The sequence below is a fragment of the Megalops cyprinoides genome, chromosome 25, assembly GCF_013368585.1.
Source record: "Megalops cyprinoides isolate fMegCyp1 chromosome 25, fMegCyp1.pri, whole genome shotgun sequence".
Lineage (NCBI taxonomy): Eukaryota > Metazoa > Chordata > Actinopteri > Elopiformes > Megalopidae > Megalops > Megalops cyprinoides.
In genome coordinates, this window is record NC_050607.1 from 14,707,848 (window position 1) to 14,722,468 (window position 14,621).

General features: G+C 45.6%; 1 protein-coding gene across 1 annotated transcript; it reads right to left on the minus strand.

Moving 5' to 3' along the window:
* Window positions 1-780: 780 nt before the first annotated feature.
* On the minus strand, window positions 781-11,946 carry LOC118772148 (kelch domain-containing protein 10-like). Its single transcript, XM_036520432.1, has 9 exons — window positions 11,729-11,946; window positions 5,064-5,285; window positions 4,470-4,624; window positions 4,032-4,180; window positions 3,854-3,938; window positions 2,716-2,782; window positions 2,442-2,489; window positions 2,089-2,228; window positions 781-1,131 (listed from the first exon to the last, which is right to left on the minus strand). Exons 1-9 carry the CDS (start codon window positions 11,817-11,819, stop codon window positions 922-924), a joined length of 1,167 nt encoding a protein of 388 aa, XP_036376325.1. The 5' UTR covers window positions 11,820-11,946; the 3' UTR covers window positions 781-921.
* Between the last annotated feature and the right edge of the window lie 2,675 nt (window positions 11,947-14,621).

Below are 14,621 nucleotides of genomic sequence, written 5' to 3' on the forward strand. Positions count from 1 at the left end.
CCATGTCAGGATTTTGAGCTGTATTAGACCTCATACACTTTCCATCCGTCTGCCGGGGTAAAACAGCAACACTGGTCTGCAAAGATGACCCACGCGGACACAGCGCCTCGATGGAGACTTTGTGAAGCTACATTTCCTCCGTGCAAAGCTATTCAACAGAAATCACGGCTCCTCCCAACTACTCTCTTCCCTACACGCAGTCAGCATACAGAACACCTCCAGTCAGGATCTCAAACGATCAGTTAGACAATCTTAAAACCCTGTACACAGCAGATGCCGAAACGTAGTGTGACAGTAAGACAGTGAGAAGTCTTGCAGAAAAAGGACAAGTTGTGTCTCTGGACACCGTTATTGGCACAAGAGTCACTGCAGCCCCAAAAGCACAAAAAGGGGCAGCGCGCTGGACACTGCCGGTCATTTCCATACGTGACTCCTAGAAACTACGACTTGCAAAACGACACTGTTAGGTGGCGCGTCCTGTGAACACTGTATGGCTCGTGATGTCATTTAAAAGAACAGGTAAAAACCGGGGGCTGCGGCACATGAGACAGGCGAGATGAGATTTAAGGAGAATCCGCATGCAGATTGCCCTTGGATAGGGCCTTTCCCGTCCATTGCAAGTGGAGTTCTCATAAAAGCCATTAAAAATAAATAAGAGCGGGGCGTTTAAAAGTGTGACACCACTCCCGCCACGTTCCGTGCCACAATGGGCACGGCGCATAAGGGCACACGGACGTACCGGGGCGCAAATGCCGCCTTCGCCACGAACGGCGGGGGGGGGGGCGTCCTCGCCCTGGCCCCGAGGAAACGCAGACTCGGACATTCCGCTCGGTTCGTTAAAATCATTCAAAGTGCTGAGGGAGCAGAAGGCGTCCCGCGTGGCGGGCGTAAGGCGGGCGTGTGGCGGGCTCCCCCCCGCGGCTATTTCAGGCGCTCGATGAGGTCCTGCGTCAGGCCCAGGTTGAGCAGCTGCACGGTGGGTAGCTGGGCCAGCTGGGGGAAGCAGCGCAGCAGCCTCTCCCAGCACAGTTCCAGCAGGCTGGGCACCACCAGCCAGATCTTAAACAGCGAGCCAGTCCTCTTGTTCTCATGGATGTTCACCACCCCGCCGTGGATGTACATGCAGCCCGCCTGAGGGAGGGAGAGGGAGGGAGGGAGAGAGGGAGAGGGAGGGAGAGAGAGGGACGAGAGAGAGGGAGAGGGAGGGAGAGAGAGGGACGAGACAGAGGGAGAGAGAGGAAGAGGGAGGGAGAGAGAGGGAGAGAGAGAGAGGGAGAAGAGAGGGAGAGGGAGGGAGAGAGAGGGACGAGAGAGAGGGAGAGGGAGGGAGAGAGGGAGAGGGAGGGAGAGAGGGAGAGGGAGAGAGGGAGGGAGGGAGAGAGGGAGAGGGAGAGAGATGGAGAGAGAGGGAGAGAGAGGGAGAAGAGAGGGAGAGGGAGGGACGAGAGAGAGGGAGGGGGAGGGAGGGAGAGGGAGGGAGAGAGGGGGACGAGAGAGAGGGAGAGAGGGGGACGAGAGAGAGGGAGAGAGATGGAGAGAGAGGGAGAGAGAGGGAGAAGAGAGGGAGAGAGAGGGAGAGAGAGGGACGAGAGAGAGGGAGGGGGAGGGAGGGAGAGGGAGGGAGGGAGAGGCAGAGGGAGACAGAGAAGCAGAGAGACAGAGGAAAAAGAGGGAGGGAGAGAGGGGGAAAGAGTAAGAGAGAGGGGGACAGTGAGCACATATTGGCATCACTACTTACAACAACCTCCCAAAAAGAATAAGGGATGAGCAGTTATTGTTCAGAGCTCAGTTAAAATACATAGTTTATTATCAGTTCACTACTATTACCATGTCTGAAAATATGAACATACAAAATTTGTCTTAATTTGTGTGTCACTGTATGCTTTGACAATGTGAGATTCACTTCATCATGCCAATAAAAGCATTTAAATTTGAATTTGACACCGAGAAAAGACAACACTAACAGAGCGTGGCACAGTAAGCAGGCTCGATCAGCTTCTCCTTTTACACTGAGCTCCGCAGCGTGGCGTTCAGTGCACAGGAAGGAGAGCCGCAGGGTTAACCCCAGCGAGGCGCGGCCGCACTGACCGGAGTCACCGCGGCACAGTGGAAGTACGCCGGCTCCGGCATGGACGCAGGCAGCTTCGTCCACTCGAACGTCTGCAGGTTGATCTTCCACAGGTCGTCCAGGATCAGCTCTCCGTTGTAGCCTCCGCAGATGAAGACGTCTGACAGGAGAAAGGCAGACATTAGCAGCAGCAGCAGCCCTTTCGCATATCAGACACGCGCGGTGAATTATCACACATGGCCAAAACCACACTTACACCACACTGAACTCCACCAGGTTCTCCTGCAGGGAACATACCACTGAATACAATTAGACATGCAGAATGGAAACAATTTCAGCAAACGCTGTTGCCAGGGATCACAGTAAAACTCACTGTTTCTTATCTGTACACAGCTGTGACACCTCCTCGCAGCTGGGAACCCTGTCAAAACAAAACTTTGTTAAAGACTGTGCCCAGCTTTCATAATCACAGAAAGCATTCTGAAAACTGCCACCCAAGCTTACTTCAAAGCAGAAACTGAGAAACACATGTTTCTCAAGCAGCCAGCATCTTCTCTGGTGCATTTCATTAGAGATTTTATACACCGTATTCACACTTTGATGGACATTATTTATCTTTCCACTTCTACACACATAAAGGAACAAACCTATTTTTTCATGTGGCTTGGTTGCGATTTCCTCCCATGAGTTGGTTGCCAGGTTGTACGCGTGGATCTGAAAGGAGATAAATGAGAGAAATAAAAGATCTATAGCTCTAATCTTCCCACTGACCATCCGGTCAGCCCTTGAGTGAGGAGCTCATTCACTTCAGAAAAAACTGGTGCAGATGAAGCAATGAGTATCCAATCCTTGAAGTCATTCCACTGAAACCAACTAATTCAATACCTCTTTACTTATTTTCAAGTACGCTTTTTACCCAACTCAGTACCATCCAATATTGGGACTGGCCTTCCACCCAAAATGGCGTTCCCTAAGCTTCATCAGATAACCCTTCCTTGGTGCTCATGTTTTGACACAGCATTTTGTCCCTCCCACGACTCTCTCACTTCCTCTTCTGAGAAACAGCTGCTAGAACATTGGGCTTCTTTTACGAATCAATGCTGCATAAAGGCCATGTTGATTCACAGATCTTAAAATCAAAATCAAACGGACGGCTCATCCCTTTGCGCTAACGCAGTCGATCGGCAAGGCGTACAGATCAGTGGACCGCTGCTGTGTTTAGAAAATGACGTCCATTACAGTATTCCACTTAAAATATTGGCTCACCCTACAGAGCTATGGTTCCATCTGGTGCGCACACGTCCATCCCTCACGCAGCTCAAACGGAAGGAGGGCGTGCTATTTTTAACGCACTAGACGGACATATTTAGTTTATAACCCTGGCCTAACCCACCTTTAGCCTCTCTGCTTGCATACTTCACTTCCGCTGGTCTACAAAAGCAGGACAATGTGGGACAGAGGAGCAGCTAATGATAGAAACTATAGAGGCTGATGTTTATTCTAGTGGTCAACATCTGATTACCTTACCACCACACCCTTAAGTTATAATTACTGTTTGAAGTAATAATTCTCAAGTCCATTTAATATAGTTTTTAACATAACCAAGTTAAATAGGGGGTTCATTTTGATTCTTCAACTTTTAATATTTAGCGCATCAATTGCAGATATTACAGGTAAATCTGGAAAGATCCAGCTTGCTTTCATTATTCATTATGGACTTCAATTCTTTCTACCTGCCTGCCAGTTTTTTTTGAAATACAGTGTCTGCAGTCTATTCCACAGTACCTTGTCTAAAGGATAGGAGGTCCAGGAGGTCCCACCTCCTAAGATGTATATCCTCTGTCCGTCGTGTGCTATTTCGTGTCTGTATCTGTGTGGGAGAGACCAGCTCATTAGCGGGATTGTTAGCGGGAGCGTTAGCAGAATGTGGGCGGGGCCGATCAGGAGCAGCTGCGACGCTCACCGCTCCTCTGGGAAGTCGTCCGGCGGGTTGTTGGGCTTCAGGTGAATCCACTCGCGGGTGGCGAGGTCTAACCGGTGCAGGTCAGTGCTGTAGATGTAGCCCGTCGTTCCTCCAAACACGTACAGGTAGCCATTTATAATGACCATCGCCTGGAGGGGACAAAGCCGAGCAGAACCAACAGTTCAAGGAGAACGTGGTGCGTGGATCATCTTCATTCAGAATAAGGCGTTTGCAGCACGAACACAACTCAAACACGTCCGTGAATTAAATAAAATAACTGCTGTGCCCTAATCTTTTCTTTTCTTTTTTTTGAGTTGAGCAATTTCAAATTCATTGTAAGACAACGGTATAAACAGAACTGGGAAACAGAGCTTTATTTTCCAACCTACAAGTTAACACTGAAGGAGACACAGCCCGATGGAAGCACCTGCTCCTTACCTGTCCGTAAATGCGGTTGGGCTTCTTCCCTCGGCAGCCGAGCAGAGACCAGCGCTTGTACTTGACGTTGCAGACGTGGACGTCGTTCCCGTTGTTCTCGCCGAATGGAATGCCGGTGCCCCCGAACACAAGCAGGTTGTTTCCGTGTAAGACCGCTGAGGGACACAGCGTCGACTGTTAAAGGGTGAACTCCTGTGCGGAGCAGCTACACTGTAAGAGCAGTTCTAAAGCCACAGCAGGTTCTGTAACTAACGCATCAGAGCAGAATACCACCTTTTTTTTAAATAACAGATTGTTTGTAATGCCCATTCTGATCTTTAAAACAGAGCAACTTGAACCTTGAGAATGAATTTGCATTTATACAGCATATGTTCAGTGACAGACCTTGTGGGTGTGAAAGAAGGTGACGGCTCCTATAATGACAGCAGTAATTAGATTTTCCCCGGCTGACTAATTACTACATCAGATGACTATTTTACGCTTTGAAGATTTTCAAAAGGAGCCAAAGATTGATACTGACTGATCTTGCCATTTACTATAGCAAGTGAACGACGTGACACACACACACACACACGCATGCACACACACACACACCTGACATGGAGGCCAGCTCGGTGGGCATGTAGCCCTCGGTGCGGATCTGCTGCCAGGTCCCTGTGGCGAAGTGGTACCTCCACAGCTCCCGGAACAGAGGGTAGTCCTCGTTCTCTGGGCCGCCCGACTCGTCATAGTCTGGATTGTAGCCTCCGAAGACGTAGAGGTTGGCGTCGTCCGCCACACAGCGGTGTCCGCTCCGGGCAGGGGGGGCGCGGTGACCTGAGGAGAAGGCGCGTGTGTTTAGAAAAGGACAGCGCGCGCGCGCACACACACACACACACACACACACACACACAATCTCTCCAGGGTGACTGATGCAACATATTCAGCTGCCACCCTTTAAAAGTGACTGACTGACATCAAGGGTACTGGAATAAAACAGTGTCTTGCGTTTTCCAATGGGAAATACAGCTTCACGATGCGGTTAGAATTGCTTTTTAAGTTCTGACCCACTGATCTGGAGGTTTAGAAAAATGTTTGTGGTCAGAGCAGTTACAGTACAGCTGGCAAAAACAATCACTCTAGAATTAACACCATCATTTCAGTTATTAGGATGCGTCCCCCTAGACCTATTTAGTCACTTATGATTTGAAATTGCTGCACCAGCTGTGACACACAGAGACCGTGTTACACGTCTAAACACCAAGCAACCCCAAGAAGCACTCCTTCACTAACGTCTGCAAACGACACTTGCAGAAGCTCAAGAAACTCAGAAACTTAACATCAAATAAACCAGACAATGCTCCACACAGAAGAACACCATCAGACTCACTCGATCGGTATACAAATTGCACAGGAGATATTCAAACCAGAGAAGGCTGTAAATTTTCCCCACACATGAATGCCTTCCTCTTCCCTTAATCAACTGAGCCGGTGGCTTCTGCAACTGCCCATGTGCAGCTCCCATGTTGCTCAAAGGAAATCAGCCCCATTAATTACATGCTTTTCCAGTTCTCCCTGAGGAGGGCCTTTTAGCCATCTCTAAAACTATTCAAAGACACACTGCTCACAAGCTGGTGAGGGGCACAAGGACAGGGATATTCACCTAGCCCTATATGCAGTACACACACACACACACACACACACACACACACACACACACACACACACACCATTTCGCCCTGGAAATGAGTCCCTGAGGACAATGGTGGATTTTATTCAATGCTTTCGCCATCACTTTGAACAGCACAGTATGAAAAAGAACAAAGACTTTTATTCCCATGAAACAGTTTAATCAATACAATGAGCCAAGGACTAGGACACATGAACTGTTCTAAAACCCCTGCATACCACCACTGTGTAATGTGGCTTCAAACCGTTCGTTTTCACACTATTCACCTTCATTAGGCGGCTGAATCAACTGTTAAACAATGTGCTGCCGGAGAGCTATGACGAGCCTTGGTAGATCTGGATAGAGGCACACAATAAAACAGCTTAGAAACCAATAACTTACAAGCCTGTAGCAGCGGCCTGCTTTTCCGCCATCATGGAAGCACAGGACTGCCACCGAGACTTTCCTTTTTCATACCCCCCATTAAAGATTACAAAATACACCTTGTTCCACAACAACCACTTATGCAATGTTCGTTCCATACCAAGTTAAACTAGTGTGCTGATACAACTGGTACAACAAATAAAATGGCTTACATGATGGGTAACACACAACTTTTATACCAGTATCATAAGCAGAACACAGGTGCTCCATGCACCAGTGATTTTCAATGCTCCCCCCCCCCACGTCACAAACCGTATACTAGGCCCGTCTCACCATGACAACCTCTGCACTTGTGCAGGAGTGCCAAGGCAAAATGAATGCAGTCCTCCGATGGCTGTGTACTGTGTGCGAGTGTATTTTACACACCACAGGTCACACCGCGCACCACAACGACATCCGCGCAGCCCGCAGGCACCTGACCAATCACAGCGTGCCCGGGTGCGGTGAGACAGGTAAAACCAGGTGGCTCCAGGTGGCTCATTTGCTGGTGCCGTTTGCGCTTGATCATTCCGACAGACAGGGAACAGCCAGGTCATGAACTGAAACTTTGCACCAAAATAAAGGTAGAACTGCCAGTTCTGTCTCAGAACGGTAAGGACTACCACGATACACCACAGAACAAGCCCATATTAATACATGGGTGGCATGGATTGATATCAGTGTCATCACATGTTAGGTCCCGCCTAAAGGAATTATGGGCTACACTGAACAACTTGACCAACCAAAGCAAGATTGACTGGTTACCTAACTAACTAGTATCATGACACCCTATCTTGCAAACTCATCAACAGGATCATAACCAGGGTGCAAATTAAACAGAACCATAAAGCATGGTAGCAACTGACAATGGATTTTAAGCTGAAGTAAAAAGACAGGAATCATCATGGTGGAAAAGGAGAAGCCTGTTCAGCTGAACTGGAGCCAGCGTATAGTAAACTTAAGGCCACAAATGCTGTGCTATTACTGTCTTTCTGGATTAGGCCTTCATGTTTGCCCCTGCCTCCACCAGCCTTGGTCATCCCGGTTTGCCTTGACCTCTGCAGACTGCTCGTCTGATCACATGGTAAAATGTCTCCCAGCTGCAGGCTGAGGAAAGCATGGAGCTGTGAGAACTGTGGGGTCTCAGCCTCGCAGGGCTCCCTTCCAAACAGTATCCAGTCGAGTGTGGAACTGGGAACAGAACTGGACCCGACACTAAGATGAACCTGTCATTGGTAATGGGACTGTTTCAATTCAATTTCAAGTGCTGCAGCTGACAGTTCTTTTGCATTAGTCGCACTGCATTGCTTTTGGGGACCCATCACTTGCAAATTCACCATTCGTGGCCTACTGGACGCTGTGACCTTGTATTAGATTATTAATGTTGATTACAGAGGAATGTTAATCCACAGGGCTACCAAAGCAGACACCAAAACCGTACCCAGCATTAAAATCTTGTTTAAAGTCATCAACAGTTTAAATTTAAAATCACAGGCTTTCATTGGTAAAAAAAAAAACACTCAGATAAAAAATTACTTCCATCACTCTTACCAAAAGTTACTTTCAGACGTAAACAGCCTTACTCGCTACAAGTAAGATTCGGATAACCTGTGTTCACAGCACTGTGTTCAACAGACATCCCTGTGTGGGAACCCTGACATTCAGTATGAAAGCAGGTGACGACAAGCTAAAGACCCAGCTGAACCCCCTCAAAGATGAACTCAGAGACAGGTTCAAAGAATGACATGAAAGACTTGAATCTTAAGTAAGGTTCATGCAAAGAACCCCCCCCACCCACCCACCCATGTAGTTAAAAAGAAAGCAGTCTGCAACTGAAATAAAGGTCATATTCCACAGGAAATATCAGACTCAAACACACCATTTCACTCTCCCAGTGATTAATAATTTCATCCTTTGATTATTATTTGATTTTTTTTTTAAATTATTTTTCACAAATGTCCTTAATCCATCCACCAGTCAGCCTATGCGGGATTAATGTGCCCACACTTTCGCAAATAGGCAAAATGCCTAACAGAATATCCGCTTCCACATTTCGCATCTGAAGAAAGCCAAAAGTGATCTCTTACTTACGACACAGCATGTAATCCCCCCCCCAACAATGATTTACTGTATGTGGCACTTCCACATGGCCAGCCCTTGCCCCATCCTTATGCAGTGAGTTTTCAGGCAGACTGACCGTCTGGCTTGAAATCGGTCAGTAAAGCATGGGCTCAGTCCATCATGGGGGTTCTGAGGTTCTCTGGTCAGGCAGCGGCATGTAAAGGCCACGGTGGCCTCTGATTGGTTCCCCAAGCCACTCTGAGCACACAAACAGAAACACTGAGCCATTTATTAGCCACCCACCTTGGCCTATAATTTTGCCCATCTCAATAAGAAACTTAAAAAGAAACTCAAAAAATTAAACTTAATTTGCATGGCACTTCATGCATAAAAAAAACAAACACAGTGAGAATGACAGGCATACCAGTAAAACGAAGTAAACGAGATCACAACTGTGCAAAAAGCAGATTTATTGTGTATCCATGGCAGTACCTCAACCCCCCCCCACAAACATGGACCATGCGTTTACCTCCACAAGGCTACAGTCGAGAACATCAGCGCACACACACACATACTTGTCACCCACATCCGTTTACAGTGCCTTTCCACATGGCCGGCGAGACAGCGTGACGTGATTTCTGCTCCATATATGCAAATCGTTCCTGCAGTAACTACCAGAAAAACCAGTTTCTCCTCCAGTCTACCAGCAGGCGATTACCGAGAGCCCATGTGTCGGCTCACTGCGCTTACAGGCAATCCCTGCCTGCCCGTGAGCGGAAGCCAAAGCACTCACCGATGTCCAAAGCACAGGGCTCAAACTGTGGAACTCAAGCAGAATCTCAACAGCCTACCAAACCGCCCATTTCAATCACTGTAACCTACGCACTAGGCAACAGCACACTATATTCCATCCTTCCCTGTCCTCTGCACGGGTGCTCCGGTGAGTCAGTTCCACTTCTGCGAGGGGCATCCGACAATGATTACCGAGGACAAAGCACTCCGAAATACAGAGCTGAGAAAATGATTCTGCAGCATCACTTCTGGCCTCTGTTATTTGTTAGATTAATGTGCTCAGCCAGATTGAAATTGAAAAATCTGACCGTATCGCCTCCTGCAAGCAATCCAATTCCCATTACCAACACGAAAAATATGGCAAGGTCATTATATCTCATTTCAGACAGGTTCTGAGCGACAGAATGGGATGCGGTGCCATTTTGGCGTCGCATAAATTGCTGAACGGACAGGGTTGCAGGGAGGCAGCCGGAATCGGCGAAGGCCGTCTCACTCAGACGGTCAAAGCTGACGCAGAGACGATGTCTGGGTGACTCCAGTGGTCCATCTTCACGCAAGAGGTACAACATCAGTTATATACTTGTGACTGAGGCAACCGAAAGAAACAAAACAGGGATAAAAAGAAGTGCCTGCTGTGTGATCAGTAATAATTGGTCCTTTCCCATGTTATTCCCATGGCAGTGGGCTCTGGAAAGCATTTGCACTTGGGTTACATCAGCATTTTCGTTTGTTGCCCAAGTGTTTAGAACGCAAAAAATCAGATCACTATTAATTGCACGGCGCGCACTTCCAAGCTTTCTTGTCAGTTCTTTTCTCAGTTTGTGCTCAACTAACGGGTGAAAGAAAGCCAGTCTTCCTTTATGGAACACAATGACAACATACAAGGAATAGGCTAGTAGGTGGGGTAGATATGGGGTAGTAGCCTTTATTTTTCATGAAAAAGTACTATGGACATATCTTCCTGCTTTTTGTATACTATCTCAAGCGTAGCTGGTAGTGGGGTTTGGTTTGCTTTCTGATGTCATAATATTAGACTCACAAATAAAGATTGAGTAAATTGATAAATATTAGAGGTATGCATCTCAAGGGCATAGGCAGCGAGGTTGCTGACAAGGAGACTGCTGACTCCAGACCTGGGCTCTCAAACACTCACACAATCACTTAACTATGCAGCTGAGCATAGTAATTAGTGACATAAATGGCGTGCACGAAGGCATCGCAAATATTTACCATGAACATAACGATCACCCACATTCAATGACAAACAACGGTAAGCAAGCCCAGCATCCCATACACTCTCAAACACAATCACACTTTTCGCCCCCACACACAAAAAATACCTTTGCATACCACAGCTCCGCATCGAGGGCTAGTTGTACAGCTTGCGCATTATACATCCAGTGCCCTACTGCGTTCATTCAAAGTTACAGCAGCAGCGTCTCACGTAGAATCCCAGTCCAAAAATAGAACTTGCAACCTGGTGGTTATGACAGGCAAATGAGCAACACCGAAGGGGCTTGGATAACTAAGTTCAGTACACTCATCAGCAATGATCAAATAAATACGTCCACAAACACATGTCATGGTACGTATTAATCATTTTATTGGGAATGCAGGTGCGATCCGTTACCGTTGTCAAATAAAAAAAAAACAAACAGGATATAAGGTAGTGCTCACCTCAATGACTTTGACCGTCTAAATCAGTCCACAAACACGGTTAACTTTCAGACCACACAGAAACAGGTCGGTTGACCATACTGCAGTCAAAATAGAATACGCCCACAGCAAGCCACATGGCTACATATCTGTCTACAACAAATGTGTTCCATCAAAGACGTTAGCTTTCAAGATGACTGTTAAAAAATTCGTTTTGAAACTGATTTTCATTTGTCTGGATCCCAACATTTGTTGGCTAGCGTTGCATGTAAGTAACCGATCTGCTTGCATATTTTGTGCAACTGATGACAAATTTAAGGTGGCAAGGACAGCAAGCCGCGGCTAGCTCACTATAACTAACCATGGCTTTGATTAGCAAGCCTGCCAGCTAGCCAGCTCGTTAACTTAGCAACCTCAGCCAGCCAGCTAGCAAGCCATTAAACTAAAACTGTCAGTGTTCAATGTCCTTCCAGTTAGCTAACTGCTGGGTAGCTAGCAAAGACAGTTACGAGGAAATTACCCGTGCATTGCACCATCGCTGATGTAACGATAGCTAGCCGGATTACATCGGTGCTAACTAACCTCTGCACAAACTACAGAATTACATGGTGATACGTAGGCTCGCCAGGCTAAAAACAAAAAACATTTCCAGATGGTTAGCTAGCAGTTTGCAACTGACCTGATACTCTGAGGGCAGGCCTCCCTGACAGCTTCTCGAATTTATTCAGCTGGTCAAACCTGGGAATGTTCTCAGTGCCTTCTTCAGCCATGTCTTCACATATGAAATAAATACATAAAGCGCGACTTAAATAATTTAACCTGCTGGCTATAACTGCCGAACCAAAACATCTGGCTATGCTACGCTTTTAATTAGCGTTTACATTCCAATTTCTGTCTTGAAACCTCGCTCCTCCCCCCTGGCAGAAGCGTCTGCCAATCCGCGTCTGCCTTAAATATAAACGACCAATCGCAATGTTTGTTCTTCAGAGCTCCGCGAGACTGGCGGTGGAAACTGCAGGGAGAACCACTGACCTCAGAGCAGTGGGGACAGCATCACATGAGCTGACGCAGCGACCGATACGTCAAATCTGGTATCAAAACAACAAAACCACAGCAGCGCATAGTGTTAACGTCAAATTTTAACTTCTATGTGTTCCAAAGAGGCAAAAAGTATCCAATCTGCAGAAGTGGACTCGGAAACCCACATACATGCTCACCGCCACGAAAACTGTCCACAGAGCAGATACTGTATAGGGAATGCTACAGTTTCTGACCTACAGCCACCAGCAACAGGAATTTCAGTGCATGCTAACCCCCAGCCACAAAAAGCAGCAAAGAACTTGGCAGAAATAATGGTCATCGAAGTGCCCTATTATCTGGAAATACGGCGTCTAGGGCTAGTCAAATTGCAGACTGAAAATCCATAAATAATAATTTGTTTAATGTATTAATACGGGAAATATCCAACAATAGCTATTGTTTAAATAGCTCTCATAGTTTGACAGTCATACTGGATTATGTTGTAATTTGTTATATATTATATATACTTATTTCTTATACTTTTATGCATTCAAAACATTCAAATTTGTTTAAATATTCAGTCTATCAGTCATGAAGCTTTGCAAATATTTGCCATATAAAGTGCAATCAGTTTTTACTATTTATACTTATGAATTAAGCCATATTGGCTATGAACAAATGGCCTGATTAAGAAGAAATTTGATAAGCATAACATATGTACTGCCATCTGTTAGATTCTTAAGTGAACAACATGGCTGCCATGAGCCAATCAATGTGCAGTATTTTTGAATAATATGCAAATATGCATGTCTAATTTGCCTTGAGGTTATTCAGCATCAAATCATAAACAGTGTGCCAAATTTCAGTGCGGTGTGTTAAACAAAATGATTGCTGCAAGTAAAAGAAAATGTGTTCATTTCACACACTTAAAAATAATAAAGAAATTTGCTATGCATAATATTTACATTAGTGCTCTGAAATATACTTGTGAGATACGAACATTACTAGTGTATTGCTAACTGTAATGGTGTAATGGAAATGTAATGGTGTTCTCTTCCCAAATGCCAGTAAGTACCAGCTCAAAGAGACTACATAGTCATGAAACACAGCGGTGGTGTAAAGGGTCTTGCCTCATCTGTAATGGTACATACTATTTTTTTCCAGATAGAATTATGTGTCAGAGACTGGAATAACATACAACTATGTGTCAGAGACTGCAATATCAGAATGAAACTGTAAAGAGATTTTGCAGGCTTAATCTTACATCTTTTGACCTGAAAAATTGATATATAACAGCAAGGATAATTGTGTGAAGTTTCATCAGAGTCTACACACAGTTGTTCAAGATAGAGACCAGGAATTTCAAGGTATGTTCTTTTTGACCCTGTGGACTGCCAACTGATGAGGGCAACATTTGCATCAAGTTTAATCAGGGTCAATGTATAACTGGCTGAATTAAACTATAAACCATTTTAACAATGAAACCTCAGATCAAGGAGGAAAATACTAAGCATAATGCATAATTCACATAACTGACGGGTCATGAAAATGATTGATGCTTTTGCTAGATTCTTTAATGAAATCTGGTGGAAAGAATTTATAATACAAAGAGTTACTTGTGAATAACAGTGAAGTCCTCACCATATCATGGCTATGACTCAGGAATCAGGCTGGTCTGCCAGTTTATTAATGCAGGTTACTGAAGGTTAGGCACTACTACAGCAGCAATGGGAGTCTTGTCTTTCAAGGCTCTGCCCGCTGGTCATGTTGTGTAATTAGTTTTGGAAATAAGACCTGCAGCTCTCTTCTGGCTAAGTTTCATATGGTTAGCAGATAGGGGGATAGATGGTGTAAGACTATGGAAACCCACATAAGACCTCTCACAAGGTACAGATGGAGGGCCACTTTGCTACAATTCTAAACAGCAGCAGCTGGAATGATGAAATCATAGCACTGATTAAATCATGGGCCTTATTTAACCAGTTAGACCATGTGACCATCTTGGCCTGTATTCATGATGATTCTAGCACAATACTGTTCACTGAGCTGTTAAACCAAGGAAAAATACTCACCTAAAAGCTACACTTAGGAGTATAGTCATCGAAGCCCTAAGAGCAACTTTCATCAAAGTTACAACCCGATAAAAACCACCAAGGTCAAAGCACAATTTATGTTAATCATTTAATTAAGTGTTCACTTGGGTGTTACCAAGGTGTGCAGATATATTCATTTCTACACCAAACCAAATTGGCAATTCATAAAGTAAAGGGTGTACACATTGTCAGCTTCCCCCACTGTTGTTTTAAATTGTCTGTTTTTTCCCCATGTAAATCATACCACACAGGCACATTAATAAGTAAACAACTTTCTTAGATTTGCATGCTGTATGAACTCTTACATCATTTGCTCATTCTTGGATGTGTAAGAGCTTTCTTTAATAAGCTGTTGGAGGCTGCACACTGGATGCATGGAAAACATCTGGGAATGCAGGTTTTGAAGGAGCTTAAACATCAGCACGTACAAGCATACCACTAAAGTTACAGGCCATACGA

What these genes read in the sequence shown, in the direction of transcription:
- LOC118772148 (XM_036520432.1), bottom strand. Translation starts at nt 11,819, where the DNA reads ATGGCTGAAGAAGGCACTGAGAACATTCCCAGGTTTGACCAGCTGAAT. An exon ending in GCCTGCCCTCAGAGTATCAG is followed by an intron (nt 5,286 to 11,728) that starts GTCAGTTGCAAA and finishes CCTTCTCCTCAG; the next exon opens with GTCACCGCGCCCCCCCTGCC. An exon ending in CCTCCTATCCTTTAGACAAG is followed by an intron (nt 2,783 to 3,853) that starts GTACTGTGGAAT and finishes ATCTCCTTTCAG; the next exon opens with ATCCACGCGTACAACCTGGC.